Genomic DNA, 18378 nt, shown 5'->3' on the forward strand with positions numbered 1-18378 from the left:
TTAAATATCATACTCAAAAAGCAAAGAAATATAGTCTTAATATACAATATTCCAAATAAAAAAGAAATGGAAGGTGTAGGGAGCCAAATAAGGTTATCATTAAAGGAATAGTTTTATATATATAATCTCTAATATGTATTAATTTCTGAAATACTTTAACTTAATGTAATAATTTCTAAGTAAATTCCATAATAAATTTGAACATTCTACAAATTTGTTCAGTGGCACTATGTAACACCATCACCTAGATTTTACCTAACACTATACTTTTAAAAAGAAAAGATTTGGCATTTATTTCACAGATTTGACTTAGGCAACTAGTTATTCTTTAAATAAGTTGTAATATGCATTAAGCAGTCAATGACTAACAACCTTACCATGTATTATTTTACCTAAACTATTTTTGACTCTACTATAAAACAATATTAATATTTGGCTCTCATTCAAATTTCATCAGAAAACTAAGAAGTCAAATAAGTTTCTTTATATTTGGTAAATTTAATACATGATATGATTTCCTCATGAGAAATAGATTTTTACTTAGAAATTTTTTTTAAACTGTAGCTTGGTGTCTAAGTTAAAATTACCAACCACATTTATTTTTAAACAAAGGCAATATCCACAATGATATCCACAAGAAAACAAAAGACAAATATAATTTTCATATTCAATTTACCACTTATGTCAACAAAAGCCATAAAATGATCATACTATAAACTCGTTAGCAATTTTCTATTTGATATAAAAGTACTTCCAATAAAATATACTAATAACAATGATCAAAATTCTCAAAATTCATCTCCAGATATAAGCACTTTATCTACAAAACATGCAAGTGATTTTCCTCTACATTTTATGCAGAAAAAAGTCTTATAACTTTCATTGTTTCGTTTTTCTTCTATTAGCCAGCTACACCACTCTATAATATCTGTATAATAATGATACCAGGTTAGTAACACAGTCATTTCTGGTTACAGTTTAACCTACCATATTAGATTTTTCTGAGTGTATTAGTCCCACAATAATTTATTTGACCTGATATTGATGTCATTTACCTATATGCAAACATGCCGATTGAAGTTAGTCTCTTTTTATAACCAGGGTGTACATTTGGTTTAATTGTTTAAACTCTTTTCATCAAATCACATCAAGTGTAGGAAATCACATCAAAGGGTGGGAACACATACAACATTACAATCCTTTCATTTCACATAGAGAATCCACAGGCACTTGCACAAACATATCTGTCACACCCAGGGGTATGTGCACAGTCACGTTACCAGCCATGACAGGTCGGCCATCCCCATTATCTGTGCCGCCGCGGCACACCTGAGCTCCCTGCCCCTTCACGTCACATTTAGGAGCAGCTCTAAGGCAGACTCTCGCTCATGGGCTGCCTCCTGGAAGTCCTCCCCCACTACCTCTCCATGGCAACCGCAGCCACAGAGAAGCCAGTCCACCTCTTACGCAAATGAAAGGAGGCCACAAATGTCAGCAGTCACAACATCCCCATTTTCCCTCCCTACTTAATTTCCTTCTTAAAGTCACAGTAATGCATTCTTCTTATTCTGCATCTGAGAGTACCTTCCCAACCGTTTAATGGCTAGGAAAGCAACTTAGGAAAATCAGAGTTAAAAATCCATCTGTGTGACCACTTACATAACGTGACCGAGAATCCAAAGATGATTATGATTTGCTGAGTTTCATTTACCGACACAGAATCTCAGCAAGCCCCCTTTATGTCTCGGCATCCTAGTATTTGAGATAAGAGTGCTTTAAGATATTAACTATCCTGTAATTTGGCTTTCTTAAAAACGACAGAGAGAGAGAGGCCATCCGTTATGACGATCAAGAAACAATCAGTACTTAATATGCATTGTTTCTTTTGCAGATTCTCATTTATTTGGAAAAGTCAAGGTTTTAAAAAATATTTTTACTTTTAAACTAAATCATCAACTATCTAATTCTACAGGAGGGAAAAACTGAACACATTATCATTCATTATTCAATTGTTATCAGGTTTAGTTTACACTGTAATTGTCTGAAGTTTTATTTCCCAGATATATATTTAAAGAAGCAAATATAATGGCTAGCTACGCTTCATATGGCTACAGAGATTGGAAAGCAGATGTAAATCCCCATTAACAAAATCATGATTACAATAACTGTTTAATATATAGATGTCAGATTTTAAAGCATGTTTTAATCCATGGGATGCACCAAAGTATCAAATTCTATACATGGTTATAAACATGTGATGGTCTAATAAAAAGAATTCCAATTGAAATAGCTTGGAACAAGATACTACTGGTGAACAATATAAACGTAGTGGGTTTAATATCCTCCAAAACATGTATCCAAAATCAATTGAAATCCATAACAGTTATGTTTACATGAAAAACAATACAAGAGAATAATCAGAACATTAAAAACTACATATATATGTATACATGTATATGCATACACATATTTTAGTTGTCTGATGAAAGGAGCAATTTAAAAACCTGAATTCTTCAGCAAAACATTTACTAAGTATCTACCAACGTGCTACGTACCCTACAGTTTAGGCACATAGAGACATGAGGCATTTTCATGGAGGGCCACTCAGAGGCAGTGGGAGCTGTACCTCAAGCAGCCCCAACCCATCCCAGCTGAGTGTTCCCGGAGGCTGCCCAGAGCTAGAGGTGAATCTCAGGATCAAGTTTCAGTCCACAGCAGAAAAAGACTCAAGAGATTCAGGGCAAAGCATGATGGTTAGAAACAGCACAGGAGGTGAGGCAAACCCCAGGTAGGTGGCAATGCAGGGAGCACCACCAGAGGGATGTGGCAGGAGAAGCTGCCAAGATCATGGACACAGTATCGTGAAAAGGTAAGCCTTTATCCTGAGGTTTAGGGTTAGAGTATAGTGTTCTAGATAATATAATAACACAATCACATTACAAATTACTCAAATTATTCATTGCTTTTGGTTCTAAATGTTTAGCGGGAATCCCCACCCAACCTCTGTACCCCGCCCCCCAAAAAATGTAGGATAAGAAAGTATGAATGTCGGCTGGGTGCAGTGGCTCACGCCTGTAATTCCAACACTTTGGGAGGCTGAGGCAGGTGGATCAGTTGAGGTCAGGAGTTAGAGACCAGCCTGGCCAACATGGCAAAACCCCATCTCTTCTAAAAATACAAAAATTAGCCAGGTACAGTGGTATCAAATTCTGTAAGTGGTTATAAACATGTGATGGTCTAATAATAAGAATTCCAATTGCAATAGCTTGGAACAAGATACTACTGGTGAACAATATAATGTTCAGCTACTCGGGAGGCTAAGGCAGGAGAACTGCTTGAACCTGGGAGGTGGAGGTTGCAGTGAGCCAAGATTGTGTCACTGCACTCCAGCCTGGGCAACAAACAGAGTGACACTCTGTCTCCAAAAAAGAAAAAAAAAAAGTAATCATGAATGTCTATGTCTATGCGTCTCACATAAAGCAGCTGTTAACTGCACAGAGCAAGGTACTAAATCAATACATATGTAAATACTTACATACATATTTACACGCATACATGCATACTTGGTAAAATTTTCTTTTGCAAAGCTTACTAGGTCAGCCCCACATGACTTGTATCAAGAGACCAGGAGTCTAGTTCCAGCAATACCATCACCAGTACGGAGCTGTTTGCACCTGGGCTGCTTGCCCAAGCTGCTGGAGCCACACCTAGGAAACATGGAAAATCTACCCCCTGCCTAAAGCTTCCATTCCAGAACTTACTACCCCAAAGTAAAGTATTTGTTCAGGCTGTCTGCCTTTCAGGCTAGCCTTTAAGGGCAAGAGCCATATTTTATTCATTTTTATTATCTCTAATATCTAACACAATATTTGTTTCAACAACAACAAACATATTTCGAACCAATGCTCTCCAGGTTCCTTTCAGCCATAAGATCAATGATTCTAGGATTTTAAGAGTCAACTTCAGAAAAGCCAGCCAACTTGGAAGTGGAACTAAAATGTAAATGACATCATCAACCCCTTTCTTTCACTTTCTTTTGACAATTTCTATTTCTCTAAACACATGACTGGGTGAATGCTATTTTCAAAACACCAACATTTGCAGAATTACCACTAAGCACTTTATAAATGCAGTATATATAAGTTTTACACTTTTTTTTTTTCCAAATCACCGGCAATATTGACACTGACACTCTCAGACCAAAGCCCCTTTACATGACAGCAGCATTTTGGTTTGAAACAATCAGAATCAATCTGATTACCTAGATGCCTTCCTTCTCACACTAAAGCGATGTGACAACTCAACATGCTGGCCTCAGGGACTTATGTACTCTAAACATCTATTTAGCAAGAAAGCCACGATTGGTTTGCTTTTTTTCAATTACTCATGCAAGTCAAAAGGCTATGGGGAATAAAATATTTGAGTATTTGTTAGATAATAAGAAGTAATCTTTAATGAGTGCCAACTACATGCCGAGTGCTACTCTAAACGTTCTTCCCCAAAATCATGCACACTATTCTTCACATTTTACAGTTACTGTATTGCTGACTATTAGAAATGATTCTACCGACTCCCCTCTCATTGTCCAAATAATTATTAAATTTTATATTCATCATTCTAATCTATTTAGAAAGAGTTATAATATCAAATATTCAAGAAGCCTCTTAATCAACCCTGAGCATACCAGAAGATCCTACTAACTAGAACACCCCAGAGCATCAAAGTCAGGAGATCCGAACTGATGGTGAAGCTTTAGAATGAGTTACTTCCTGAGACTATAACACAGTCATCATCTCTGAGAGTCTTTGATAAACAAAACAGAACAATGGAGGTAACCTCTTCAAGTTCCTCTTATTTCTGAGATTGCAGAATCTGCAGATTAATATCAAGATCATCTCTAGACCATATACCATATACTCATATGGAAAACTACCAAAAAAGGGGTAAGGAGGAAAATATGCATTTTTTTTAAGTATCTAGATTACTGACTGCCAACCATTTCAAGCACGAGGCCTTCTTTTCAACAAACAATGCTATAGTCCTCCAGGTGACAGTAGTTATATTTTTACTATGTTGATTGAGCAAACATATCAATAATAAAAATACAGGCAATACTTTTAAATGCACCTTTATTTCATTAGTCACAATAGCATCTATATTCATTAATTTAAAATATAGTTGTACTCAAGTATATAAAAAGATTAAAATATCATCACCAAATTAGAGCTCCACAGTATAAGGATAGCTTGTCATCAGAAAAATCTATGCTTACAATTCATTATACAGACATATTAAACCAAAACACTGATAAAAATTCCATACCCATACTAGGCAACAGGGTGAAACACCATCTCTACCAAAAAAGATTTAAAAAATTAGCCAAGTGTGGTGGTGCACACCTGTAGTCCCAGCTACTTGGGGGGCTAAGATGGGAGGATCACTTGAGCTCAGGAGGCAGAAATTGCAGTGAGCCAAGATCATGCCACTACACTCCAGCCTGGGTAACAGAGCAAGGCTCTGTTTAAAAAAAAAAAAAAAAAAAAATACCATTATTTGCAAAATACTCAAAAAGTTATGACTAAAACAATTTCCAAAACTATGTAAAAAATGTCTGAGAAGCTAACTTGTATTTAACTGTGAACTACCAGAAGCATTGCCATTAAAGTCGGGTGTGTTTGATACTTCATAGTATTTGATACTTCACTAGAGTCCTGGACAATGTAATAAAATTAGAAAAAAATTAAAAGATGCATAAAAATTGTAAAGAAACAAAATCATTTTATTTGCAGCTGATATGATAATCTAATTAGACAAATCCCCCCAAAATCAACTGAATTGATAAGAATAAGAATTCAGTAAAGTGGTCACATTGAAATTCAACTTACAAAAATTGATAACTTTAATATACTTTCAAATGCATGACAAATAAATGAACAAAAAAGTACATATACAGAGATAAGGCAAATGTGGCAAGACGTTAACCGCCATGAATTCAACTGAAGGAAACACAGATTATTATTATTAATATTAATCATCCCACTTTTCTTTAAGAACATCACACTACCTCGAGTCTAAGGCTCCATACAACGTAATGAATAAATTCAAGACGCTTCCTTCATCTTCAAACCTCACATTGCCCAGTAACTTACTAGTAATTTATTGATCCTATTTCACCTCCAAATAAATCCCAAAGACATTTAAACTTATTTTCTGCTCCGACTCTTCACTTCCGCTTCTTCATTAATCTTTTTTTAACCTTAGTTTCTCTATTCCAACCTTTTACCAGATTAAGGTAAAACTAGGGCCCCTAGAACAAGTGCCTAGAGCCATTTAATACAATATGACTTCTGCTACCTAAGTTGCTGAGCAAGCGCATATAACATAAAAGGAGCAAATAACAGCTCATCTTTTCCACGAATATTACATACAGTACAGTTCCCCAAAATGATGCACGCTATCCTTCCATATCTCACTGTACTCACTTTATAACAGCACTAGCTTAATAGAACACTTGTCTCGGACTTTATGGACCAAGCACGTTTATTTCCATCATTTTGCTGATTTTGTTTAACTTGCTTTGTGAGCAGGGAAAGGTTCTTTTAATCATAGTGATGAAATCTCATGCTTCAAATCCAGGATGCTGGCAGAAATAACTCAATTTGTATCCTGAAATTTGCTAGTTTAGAAAAAAATTCCAGCTCAGAAATCAAATATCCAACCAAAAGGATTAAAGATTTCTTCGCCTCTAAACTGGATATTGGTGAGAGAAAAACATATAAATACCATATCCATATTGTATCCTCCAGTTTGTGCCAACTGGTCAGATGAGGCATTGTGGTTTTCTATTTTAAATAGAAACAACAAAAGATAACAAAATAATGATTTTTTCTTTTTTTTTTTTTTTTTTTTGAGACGGAGTCTCACTCTGTTGCCAGGCTAGAGTGCAGTGGCGGATCTCGGCTCACTGCAACCTCTGACTTCCTGCTTCAAGGGATTCTCCTGCCTCAGCCTCCCAAGTAGCTGGGATTACAGGCACGTGCCACCATGCCCAGCGAATTTTTGTATTTTTAGTAGAGACAGGGTTTCACCGTGTTGGCCAGGATGGTCTCGATCTCCTGACCTCGTGATTCGCCCGCCTCAGCCTCCCAAAGTGCTGGGATTACAGGCGTGAGCCACCGAAAATCATGATTTTAACTGAAGAATTTTCTTTCCTGTTTAGATTCCTCAAGTACACATTCTAAAAACATACTATAACTTTAGGTTCATAATGTTTATTACAAGTATAATTCTCTAATAATGTATTAATTACTTAGTATTATACTTTCCCACTAGGCAGTAAGCTCTACAAGAGCAGGAACTTGCCCACCTTGTTCTGCACAGAAGTCTGACTACCTAGCGAGAAGACAATCTACATCTCACCGGAAACTGAATGAACGTAGATCAAACTGAAGCTAACAAAGGTAACTTTCTAAAATGGGTATTTAACAAGTAGATAATTTTTTCCTTAAAAGTATTTCAGGATAAACATACAAATGAATATCACAACCCCGAATTAGGTTCTCAAATGCTCAGATTTTTTAATGAGCAAGAAGCACAACATCAAATAATACGCTATGTCATGAAATCACGTATGTTAATCAGAAAAGTGAAAAAAGAGGTTCCACAATAACCAAATAAAATGGAAACAAACTAATCTTACACCAGCAAAAAAAGTTCATTATGGTGAAGTCATTATGCAGTCATTTAAAACTGATGTTTACAGGGAATTTTAATGACACCAAAAAATACTAGTAATAGATAATATTAGGGGGAGCATCCCAAAAGATATACTGTATGACGCCAACTGTGCTTTAAAATTCATGTATGTGTAGTTATATATTCATATGTATATGTGTGTAAATGTGCATGTATATATAGTCTAGATACATATGTAGGTATATGCATATATATCCATATGTATACATATAAATGAAAGATATCAAATTGTTAATAGTAGTTATTTCTGGATGGTACAGTTATGAGTGACTATAACTTCTGTATGTGGATCTTCCAAATTTTCTGCAACAAACATATAGTGTATGTTTTCTTGTAAATATACCTATAGACTATATATTGTTTTTCATACCATAGTTTCCACAGCATAAACCTTGGTATCAATCCAATTATTTGCAGAGTCATCAGGCAAATGAGTGAATCAAATGTAATAATTCCAAATATCTCAAGTTGGCATCACAATGGACAGATTAAAGTAAATAAACACAGAGCGGGCATGTTTTATATGTTGCTGAGAGTTATGGGCTATGCAAGCCTGAAAGCTATTAGCTTTCAAATATGACAGACTATTTGAAATGGAGAAGGGAAAGATAACCTACTTTTCTGATACTAACAAGTTGTAGCTCACATTTCCACATGGAGAAGGATCAAATGTACATTCCCCTTCTGTCATCCTATTTGTCATATTCCTTATTGAAAAAATAATGACCTTAAGTACAAGATACATTATGTAGCAAGATGTTCATCCTATTTATTCTGGAAAAGGGCTGAAAGCCACCATATAACAGAGCTTGGCATGTTTATCTCTAGGGTTCTCTTGTCAATTTCTGTTTTGTGGGGGAAGGGGTTTGATATGATTGGGAAAGGAAAATTAATGTTTTCTTTTCTCTCCAAATATATCCTAGCTTAAGCAGTACATAGCCCCCCACAGAGCATCCCCCTACCCCACTTCCACTTTGGTTTCAGTCAAGACATGGAATCAATTCTGCCCTTACCTAGGGCTGTAGACTCAGAACTCCCCCACACCATCTCCACAGGGCCTCAGAATATTTCTATTAGTCTTTTGCCCCTTAAGACTCACAGGTACCTATTTATGTTTTTTTTTTTGTCATATCCTAAAATTTCAGTTAATTTATAATTAATGGTGTTTTCTTATAATAATTTTCCATGGCTTATAATACATTTCTATACTGCTTCTCTTATTTGTATCCTTGGTAAACTTTATCTTCTAACTTGACTAGAAAAAAATCCCACTCTTCTTTTACACAAACCACAAATTGACAGTCAGGACATCTCAATGTTTAAAGAACAGCAAATAAGATTTGGCTATATATGCCACAAAATATCCCTACAAACACACACACACACACACACACACACACACACACACACACAAACACACACACACACAAACAGCATATTGGGAAATATTTATAATAATTTTATACCTTGTCTACTGCAAATCTTTATTAACGAAACACCATATACTATGGACATGTGTTATATTTTCCCCAAAACAGATGTAAATTAAAGCAGCTGCACAGAAAGTCTTCCGATCTTCAAGAAAATTACAGCTGTGAAGTGTAAAGGCAAATACTCCAATTACAGGAACTACACAGCCTTGCAATAATGACAATCAAATTATTTTAAAAACTGATGAGAATCCTCGCCCAACCCCAAGAAATTACTTTCTGAGCATTTGCTACAAGTCTCCAAAAGATAGCATTTCCTAACCATTTTAGCCTGCATTTTTAAAGCATAGGAATGATTGTTTTATCAATTAAAATTTCTAGTTTACAGATGGTTACCTAGTTTTAGTCTGGTGAAATTAGAACCTTAGACTTCATTTTAAGACAAAAAAAGAAAGTAAATTGAGGTAACAAGGTACACTGGGAACAGTAAGGGTTTGTTTTCAGACAAACAGGCTCAATTCCTAGTTTGGCCATTTACTAGGTACATGATACAAGGCAAGAGACTCCAACTCTCCAAGTCTCAGCCTCCTTCATAACAAAAAATTAAATAGTGCTATCTGCCTCATAAGACAGTTTTAATTCCTGAAAGAGATGACTGATGGAATATACCAGACGCAGAGTAGTTACTCAGTGTATGTTAGCTCTTATACCCTTCTTCACAAATACTACAAAATTTTCCAAACTGACCAAATAACTTTACACACATAAGGTTCTGACACTACTGTAACAGTTTAATGTACTATTGGAGGTACATTTAGAATATCAATTTTTTAAATGATGTTTAAGAAAGTTAAAATGTATTAATAAAAACCCTCAGATATTCCACCATGCTCTACAAAGCTATCTCTAGGTGGCCCTCTAAGTGGCTTACTTTTGGTGGTTCCAGTAAGATGCATTTCATTATTTAGATGTGTCCTTGTTCAGTAAACATAAGGTAAAGTAAAAGAATCAATACATTCATAATCTGCCTGTATATATATGCCATGGTCTTGATTCCGTAAGACATGTTTTTATTCATCTAAAGCCATGTACAAATGGAAGTAGAATTTCCAAAGACTGCTTTTAAAATTAAAGGCATGTTTCACAAGTTAGCAAAAGCTGTTGCAGCCTCTTAGATCTCTGTATTGGCTAACCACATACCACGACATGCTATCCTCAGTTGGAAAGTCCCCCCACACAGTATTTGAACTCATTTTGAAACTGGAGAGAACAGTTCCTCCTATAACTCATCTGGGCAAGTTTATATAAAAGAACAATTTTTCAGAAAGCCACAGAGGTTCTCTCCCAAGATTTGCTGAAGTATAATTATGGACAAGTGCAAATATGGAAAGAGAAGCTAACTAAAAGTAAAAAGCACAGTGAATAAGAGTTTATAAAGATTTATATAAAAAGAAACAAAAACAAAAACTTCAGCCCACCTAATAAATTTTAGTAATATCCATTCATGTACCACCCTCCCCACCACCTCCCTTCCCCACAAACAAAAAACATGGTTAGACTGCATGTTAACATGTGAAGATACCTATATCTACATATTTATATTTTATTTATATATTATATAGTATTTAATTTGGATGAAATAATATGCACTAATTATATAGTATTTACATATATACACTATGTATACACACACATAGTAAAGGCAAAAATGGAAAGATAAAACATAATATTCTTAAATGGTTACTTACTGGGGGGGAGAAGGCAGAGACAGAAGATGGACTTTTTTGACAGTATCTTGTTTTCTAGATGCTACTTTGGAGTCATGTAAATATTTTCTGTGATTGTAGAACAAAAATCTTAAATAAAAATTCCTAAAAATCAAAAATAAAATATGACAAATGAACTTTGCATTTATAAGGTGGTAGCATAACCACACAGAGAAGAATGACTGACAGTGAAACACATTAATCCTATATCCGTAGTGGGACACAAACTAATGACAAAAGAAAAATGGTGGTATCGGTGCTGGCATTAGTAGTCTGAACTGCTGTGTATGTCAAAGCAAGTAAGTAATTCTGTCATTCCAGGACTCACTGAGTACAAGCGTTCTTGCTGTGAGAGAAAGGAGACAGAAGCATAAGATCCAAGAGGTGAAGTAAAAACCCTGTCGTCCTGACATTTATTTTAATATACATATATATATATATATATGCACTTGTGTATGTGCTACACACATGCACACAGCATCCACTGAACAGGCCTGGAAGCAACTGCCAACCCAGTAGCAATGAGCATGCCTAGCGCCTGGCCTGTGGTTCCCCGATACCATTTCCCGCCACTTCTACCTTCATCAATAGAACATTTCAATAGGTGGAGATTAAGACCCCCAAAAAGTAGGAGCAAAGACTTGGAAGCAGGAAAGGCCTACTTAGGATGAGCAAATGGCCCACCAGGCCAAGGGCTAGAAAGCAAGGGCATCTGCAGTGAGACTGTCTGGAGGGGCCTGACAGGGCCCGACTGTGAGAGCTAATCTTGAAAGCAAAGAAAGCTGTTTATGATTCTTGAGGAGAGGATGGGAGTCACCCAGCCGGACCCATGGTGTTTAATTTTTTTTTTTTTTTTTTTGAGACGGAGTCTCTCTCTGTCACCCAGGCTGGAGTGCAGCGGTGGGATCTCGGCTCACTGCAACCTCCGCCTCCCGGGTTCACGCCATTCTCCTGCCTCAGCCTCCCGAGTAACTGGGACTACAGGTGCCTGCCACTATGCCCGACTAGTGTTTTTGAATTTTTAGTAGAGACAGGGTTTCACCATGTTAGCCAGGATGGTCTCGATCTCCTGACCTCGTGATCCGCCCGTCCTGGCCTTCCAAAGTGCTGGGATTACAGGCGTGAGCCACCGCGCCCGGCCGATGGTGTTTAATTTTTACAGTGCCCACGTGTGGCAGGCATGAACTGTCGTTATTTACAGACGAGGATGCTAAGGCTTATCTGGCAAATAGCATGTGGAACAGTCCCAATTCTAAACCCAATCGCGGTTTCCTAATACAGGCTTGTTTCCACTAGGCTGGCGGAGTAGGTGCCTGGCATTTAGGGCAGTTAACGGTGTCAGTGTAAGAACAAGTTAGAGATTCATGGACAAAGCTGATCAGATAGGAGGCTTTGTCTTTCTTAGGAGCAACAGAGGCAGACTCTGAGCACCTCCGGATATACACACTCCAGAGAGCACACATCATCGCCAGCAACACCCCAGAAAGCGACATGCATTCGAGAATACCTTGTAATTTTTCATCTTCATTTTAATGTTACAAACCAGTTCATCAAATTCTAACAGTTACATCAAAAAGGAAGCAAAATTTCACAACAAAAATATTCCCTCATTACATAATAAAAATCGTTGAAATCCCAAATAGAGCATACGAGAAAAAGGAAGTTTAACAAAAACTACTCAAATGGGCCATGAAAGTATAAGCTTATTAGTGGAAATCCACAAATTTGTTTTTAAATAAGTTTGAGTCATCTGTAAATCATCCCTCCATCTTTCTTTCTACATATAAATAGCATTTATTATCTGAGCAAGCAGACAGAAAAATATCTTCTTTGGTTATTTGTGTTGATTTGTGAACAGAGAACTGGACAAAATCTAAATATCTAAGAGCCCTCCTTTAACTTTAATATCCTATAGTCATTTAAAGAGACACATCTGATCAGGCGGAGCAACTGGCATGATGGTCCCCTCCTTGCGCAAGGTCTCACACACTCTGCCAAACACAGAAAGCCAGTGCTGTCACGCCACAAGCTCCCTGAGGGGCTAAAACACCACTCAGATCCCCTTTCTCCAGGTGCTGACCCACTCAGCAGCCAAATCTTAGAGAGAGGAAGAGAGAGGGTCAGAACCCTGCAGAGGAAGGCTGCTCACGAGCGGGCATGCCAACACTACCTGCACCTTAAAAACAGGTGAATCCTGACATAAGAAATGTCATTAATCTCAAGCCTCTGTGTACCAAAAAGATTTCAATGTATTAGCACCTGTTTCAACGGTGTTCCTGTTATCTGGTAACCCACACCCCATAATAAATGTTCTGGTTATAAAGGCTTGGGAGAATCACCCCATACCCTTCCCCCTGCCCACATCCACCTTTTGCTGTATTCTCACCTCTTTTATTTTCCTTTGGGTAAGCCAGAGCTGGCTACACTTTGGAATCTAAAATCTTATCATAATGCCCAGTGAGGAACTATCTCCACATTTTCTTTTGCTAACATCATATTAAAATGCATTAAGCAGCCAGTGTGCCCAGTAGATACCACATAAACACTCTGAGGCTTGATTTTGGTTTGAATTGTGCAGACTAGTGGAGAGAAAATAATACAAAACTGTCCCCAAGCAGAAAGAACAGTTTCACCATTTTGCTCAAAAGTGAGCCAGTAACTGGAAAGAAAGGGTCACAAAACAAGCCTGTATCTCAGTTTCACAGATTGAATAATTTTTATGTAAGTAATACTAAAAAGGAGACAATCTCGTTTTAGCCCCTATGGTTCTTTAAACTGGAAAGGTATTTTTAAAAACAAGCATTCTGTATTCACCCTTAGATGTTGAATTTTCAATTAGAGAGCACATCCAGGTACCATTAACAACAGATTGTGCATGTTTTTAAATACTCTGTGACTCACAAGTAGAATCTTGATTACTAAAAAATAAATTTTAAAAAAGGTAAGATTTTGGGGTGAGATGATGGGCATATTGGTTGGAAGGCCAAGAATTGCTGGAGAGACGTAGAGTATTGGAAATGTATGCCATCTCTTCTCAATTCTAAATTATTATTTAATGTCTAGGTGACAAAGTTCAGAAACATATGACCCTAATTTTTTATTCAAGCAAATGTTCTTTCCCTTATCTAAAGGAGCAAAAAGGTGTCCACTCTCCAGCTTTGTCATACACTGCCGCCGCAGACGGCGCACAAGTGCCTTCCCAAGGCCTTACGCTTCACCGTGGGCCCACCTGCTCTTATCCCTGGGCCCAATGGCAGCTAAAATTTATGACTTTTCAAGGTGGGACAAGGAACCGGCTGAAATGGAGATGCCCACTTAACAGAAATCTTGTAAGAAGCTGAAACGCCCATGGTCATGAAAGCTGGTGAAAAACAGAAGAGTTCAGATGCATCCTAACTGCAAAATGGAACAGCAAGAGTTGAGCCTACAGCTCACTTACTAATTCAGAGGGCCTCTAGGCACGTGCCAGAACCACGCAAACTGCTCAGTAGTCAGATGTGAAAAGCAAGGAGGGTACTGCTCTGAAAAGACAAGTGCAGTGAACCCAAAACAAAGGTCTTAAATTCTTTCCCGACCGGCTTATCAAGGAAACTAAGAGGGTTCCATGACTGCAAGCGATCTCTCACGATGGAAATACCATTGAATTAAAAAGCTTCCTACCGGGTGCATCCACAGGAAAAAGGTGCCCTTAGAAGTGCCTAAGAAACGTAAGGATGAAAACCGACGGGAACATCCACACTCTCAGCCAATCCCACCCCAAAAGCAGAGTGAGGGAAAGGCCAAACTCTTAACGGCCATCAGCAGTGTGACAGGACGGAAAGAAGATGTGTTTGTGGCAGAACACCTCCTTCTGAGTAGGGCCTCTGCCCCAGTGGCTGTGAGACCCGGGATGTGACCTAGGCTGCCCAGGGCTACCATGAACCTGTCTCCTGGCACAGTGGGAGATCACGAGGTAGCAGCACATGCAGCAGTGCCCAGCTTTGTGCCTGGCACAAAGCGCACATGCAGGCAAATCAGCTTCCTCCCTTCGCCGAGTCATGCCTTCCAGAAACACCATTTCACCCACTGGCCAACCGTCCAACTTCCTGATTCCTCCGCGAAGACACTGGCAAAATGTCTCCAGTCGTTTAAAACTGCATGGTCTTTTAATGCCCATGTACATCACTGTACAAGGGCCACACTTGACACTAGCATGGTCCCAAAATGTTACAAGACTTACACATATTTGTAGGCATTCAAAGTTATGTCACTTATTTAATGTAGAAATTACTGCTAAAAGTATTGGAATAGTATTTTATGCCTTTAACAATGTGGTCAGCTGGGCACGGTAGCTCACACCTGTAATCCCAGCACTCTGGGAGGCTGAGGCTGGTAGATCACGAGGTCAGGAGCTCCAGACCAGCCTGGCCAACATGGTGAAACCCCGTCTCTACTAAAAATACAAAAATTAGCCGGGCGTGGTGGTGGACGCCTGTAATCCCAGTTATTCAGGAGTCTGAGGCAGGGGAATTGCTTGAACCCAGGAGGCGAAGGTTGCAGTGAGCCAAGATCACGCCACTGCACTCCAGCCTGTGCTACAGAGCAAGACTCCATCTCAAAAACACACACACACACAAAACAGTGTAGTGGCAGGAAGAAGAAATGCAAAGCTTTGGATGAGGCCACCCAGAATCTTTTTTTAAATTTTGAGATGGAGTCTCACTCTGTCACCAGGCTGAAGTGCAGTGGCACGATCTCAACTCACTGCAACCTCCACCTCCTGGGTTCAAGTGATTCTCCTGCCTCAGCCTTCCGAGTAGCTGGGACTACAGGCACGCGCCACCATGCCTGGCTAATTTTTGTATTTTTGTATTTTTGGTAGAGACAGGGTTTCACCATGTTGGCCAGGATGGTCTCGATCTCTTGACCTCGTGATCCGCCCACCTCAGCCTCCCAAAGTGGTGAGATTACAGGCGTGAGCCACCACACCCGGCCGGCAACCCAGGATTCTAACTCCAGTGTCTGCTCTGATATTCACTTCCTAGGGGGCTGCAGCTTCTCACTTCTATAGGCCTTAGATTTCCTCTTTCTGAACTGGGGACAACGAACATAGCAGTGTGCCACAAGACTTTTTTTTGCAGGGTTAAATGTGGTAATGAGAGTTGAACAGGTCCAGAAATGCAGTAAGAACTCAATAAATGTTGGCCATTATCCCCAATAACACAGACAAAATATTACCATATGGTTAATTTTTAGACTGCTACTCAAGTTTAGAATATCAAAGTGTTTGCAAACACATAAAATTATTTTTTGAACAGAAAGTCTATAAAATCTACAAAGGTAATTCAGATACTTAAAACCACCAAGGTGTAATTTTTCTCATTAGTTTTTATATTGCTAAAATTATTAAAAATTTTCTCCCAGTGAATTCTGGGTGATTTAAATTACATGAATCTCATCTTTTGACATTTCAAACAAGATACTTAACATTCTTTTGAGACTCACATTCATTCACAAAAAGATTTCAAGTATTAGAAATATAAACAGGTGGATTTCAAATGGGTAGAATTTTAAAGATAATTATAAAGCATAAAGACAACTATTGGCTTCCCAATATTTGGGACTAGTTGTTATTATCAAATTTTTTATTAGGCACGTATTCACCACTGCAGATGTGATGGAGAACATTTTAACAGGCATACATCGTTAAAATTATAAGGCAATTTTAATTGTCATTTAATAAATGAGGTTTGAGCTTTGTCACCAGAGGCGTTTATGTGCTAAAATCACCATGCTAACATATCTTCCATGGCACCAGTGGGTTACAATCAATCGCCTCTAACAAACATTCCCTAACATAGCAGGGTACGCTTCATTACCAAGCATTAACTCAACATGCATTTACTGAAGAAATTAATGGGCTATCTCAAGGCTGGGCTCACTGCACAATCCCAGCAGACACCATTCGCAATGTATTCTAAAGCTGGCGGCACAGTGGTCCTGGGCCTCCTTTCTACTCTAACAGCACCTTTAAAAATGTGCCCAACTCATGAGATATCTGCCCTGCCATGTTAACATAAACCCCACCATGCTCCACCCTCCTTTCAGGTGATTCTAACGTATTGGAAACCAATAGCTGGTGTGAAATAAAGCTGCCCTGCCTCTCCATCCAGTGAGCAATACATGGCACCCTCCCAGGACCCAGGTGATGAGCTGCTTCTCTGAGATGAACGGTGGATGTATTTGGATCCACACACACATTCACCCAAGCCAACTTCTGATCAAGCATATGAATAAAAATGCCCAGTAGATGGCGAGGGTTAGGAACAGAGCTGACTGTGCTAGAAGAAAGCCAAGATCCACACAATGTTTCATCACCCTGGTGATCTCATTAGTCTAGTGTTCTAAACAACTCATCTAAATAGCCACAGAAGCCCTAGAACGAGAAAATAAACATGAACCTTCTTAAAAAGCAAATTTGACTTAGCTCTATTGATGGGTTACAGGCAAGCATCACAGCGGAGGCTCCAAAATGTCTACACAGGAGGGATGTGGATCCAGTCAGCTTGGAGAAGGAAGGAGGAACTGGCTGAGGCACTTCACTGCAAACACACATGCACAGCAAGCCCTCAGCTGTACACAGGTGTGCTGGCTTTGAGTGGGGGACAGCAAGCCCTCAGCTGCACACAGGTGCACTGGCTTTCAGTGGGAGACGGCAAGCCCCCAGCTGTACACAGGTGCACTGGCTTTGAGTGGGGGACAGCAAGCCCTCAGCTGCACACAGGTGCACTGGCTTTGAGTGGGGCACAGCGAGTCCTCAGCTGTACACAGGTGCACTGGCTTTGAGTGGGGGGGGGGACAGCAAAGCCCTCAGCTGTACACAGGTATGCTGGCTTTGAGGGGGGCACAGTGAGACCTCGGCTGTACAGAGGTGTACTGGCTTTGGGTCGGGGGGGACAGCAAGCCCTCAGCCATACACAGGTGTGCTGGATTTGAGTGGGGGACAGCAAACCCTCAGCTGTACATAGGTGTGCTGGCTTTGAGTGGGGGACAGCAAGCCCTCAGTGTACACAGGTGCAGTGGCTTTGAATGGGGGACAGAAAGCCCTCAGCTGCACACAGGTGCACTGGCTTTGAGTGCGGGGACAGCGAGCCCTCAGCTGTACACAGGTGCACTGGCTTTGAGGGGGCACAGCAAGCCCTCAGCTGTACACAGGTGCGCTGGCTTCGACTGCTTTGAGGGGCGCTAACAGGGCGATGGGATGGCGAGGGGGTGGGGAAAGGAAAGCTTCCCAAGGTACCCTTTGGTGCCAACATGGAGTCCTTAATTAAAAAGCTGCTGTTTTAAAATTCAACTGAAAATATTATTGTTTAGAAATTAGAATATATTTTCCCCCTTAGGAAAAATTATACATTTGGTTGCTGTCTTGACCAGTCCATAAAAGTCCA

The 18378-nt window shown here is 39.1% G+C and overlaps 1 protein-coding gene across 7 annotated transcripts in view; it reads right to left on the reverse strand.

Moving 5' to 3' along the window:
* HIVEP1 (HIVEP zinc finger 1) overlaps window positions 1-18378 on the reverse strand; it is a 156509-nt gene that overhangs the window by 102966 nt on the left and 35165 nt on the right. The window contains exon 1 of one of the 7 annotated variants that reach the window (XM_063632894.1): window positions 10934-11346. The exons of 5 other annotated variants lie outside the window; for them this stretch is intronic. Coding sequence is in view for 1 of the 2 variants with exons in the window: in XM_055264395.2 (XP_055120370.2) it covers window positions 1281-1287 (7 nt within the window). In the remaining variant the exon portion in view is untranslated. Of the gene's footprint in view, window positions 1-1280; window positions 2389-10933; window positions 11347-18378 lie in introns of those variants that run through there. One more of the 7 variants, XM_055264395.2, reaches the window with a different exon arrangement.

The sequence above is a fragment of the Symphalangus syndactylus genome, chromosome 23, assembly GCF_028878055.3.
Source record: "Symphalangus syndactylus isolate Jambi chromosome 23, NHGRI_mSymSyn1-v2.1_pri, whole genome shotgun sequence".
Taxonomy (NCBI): domain Eukaryota; kingdom Metazoa; phylum Chordata; class Mammalia; order Primates; family Hylobatidae; genus Symphalangus; species Symphalangus syndactylus.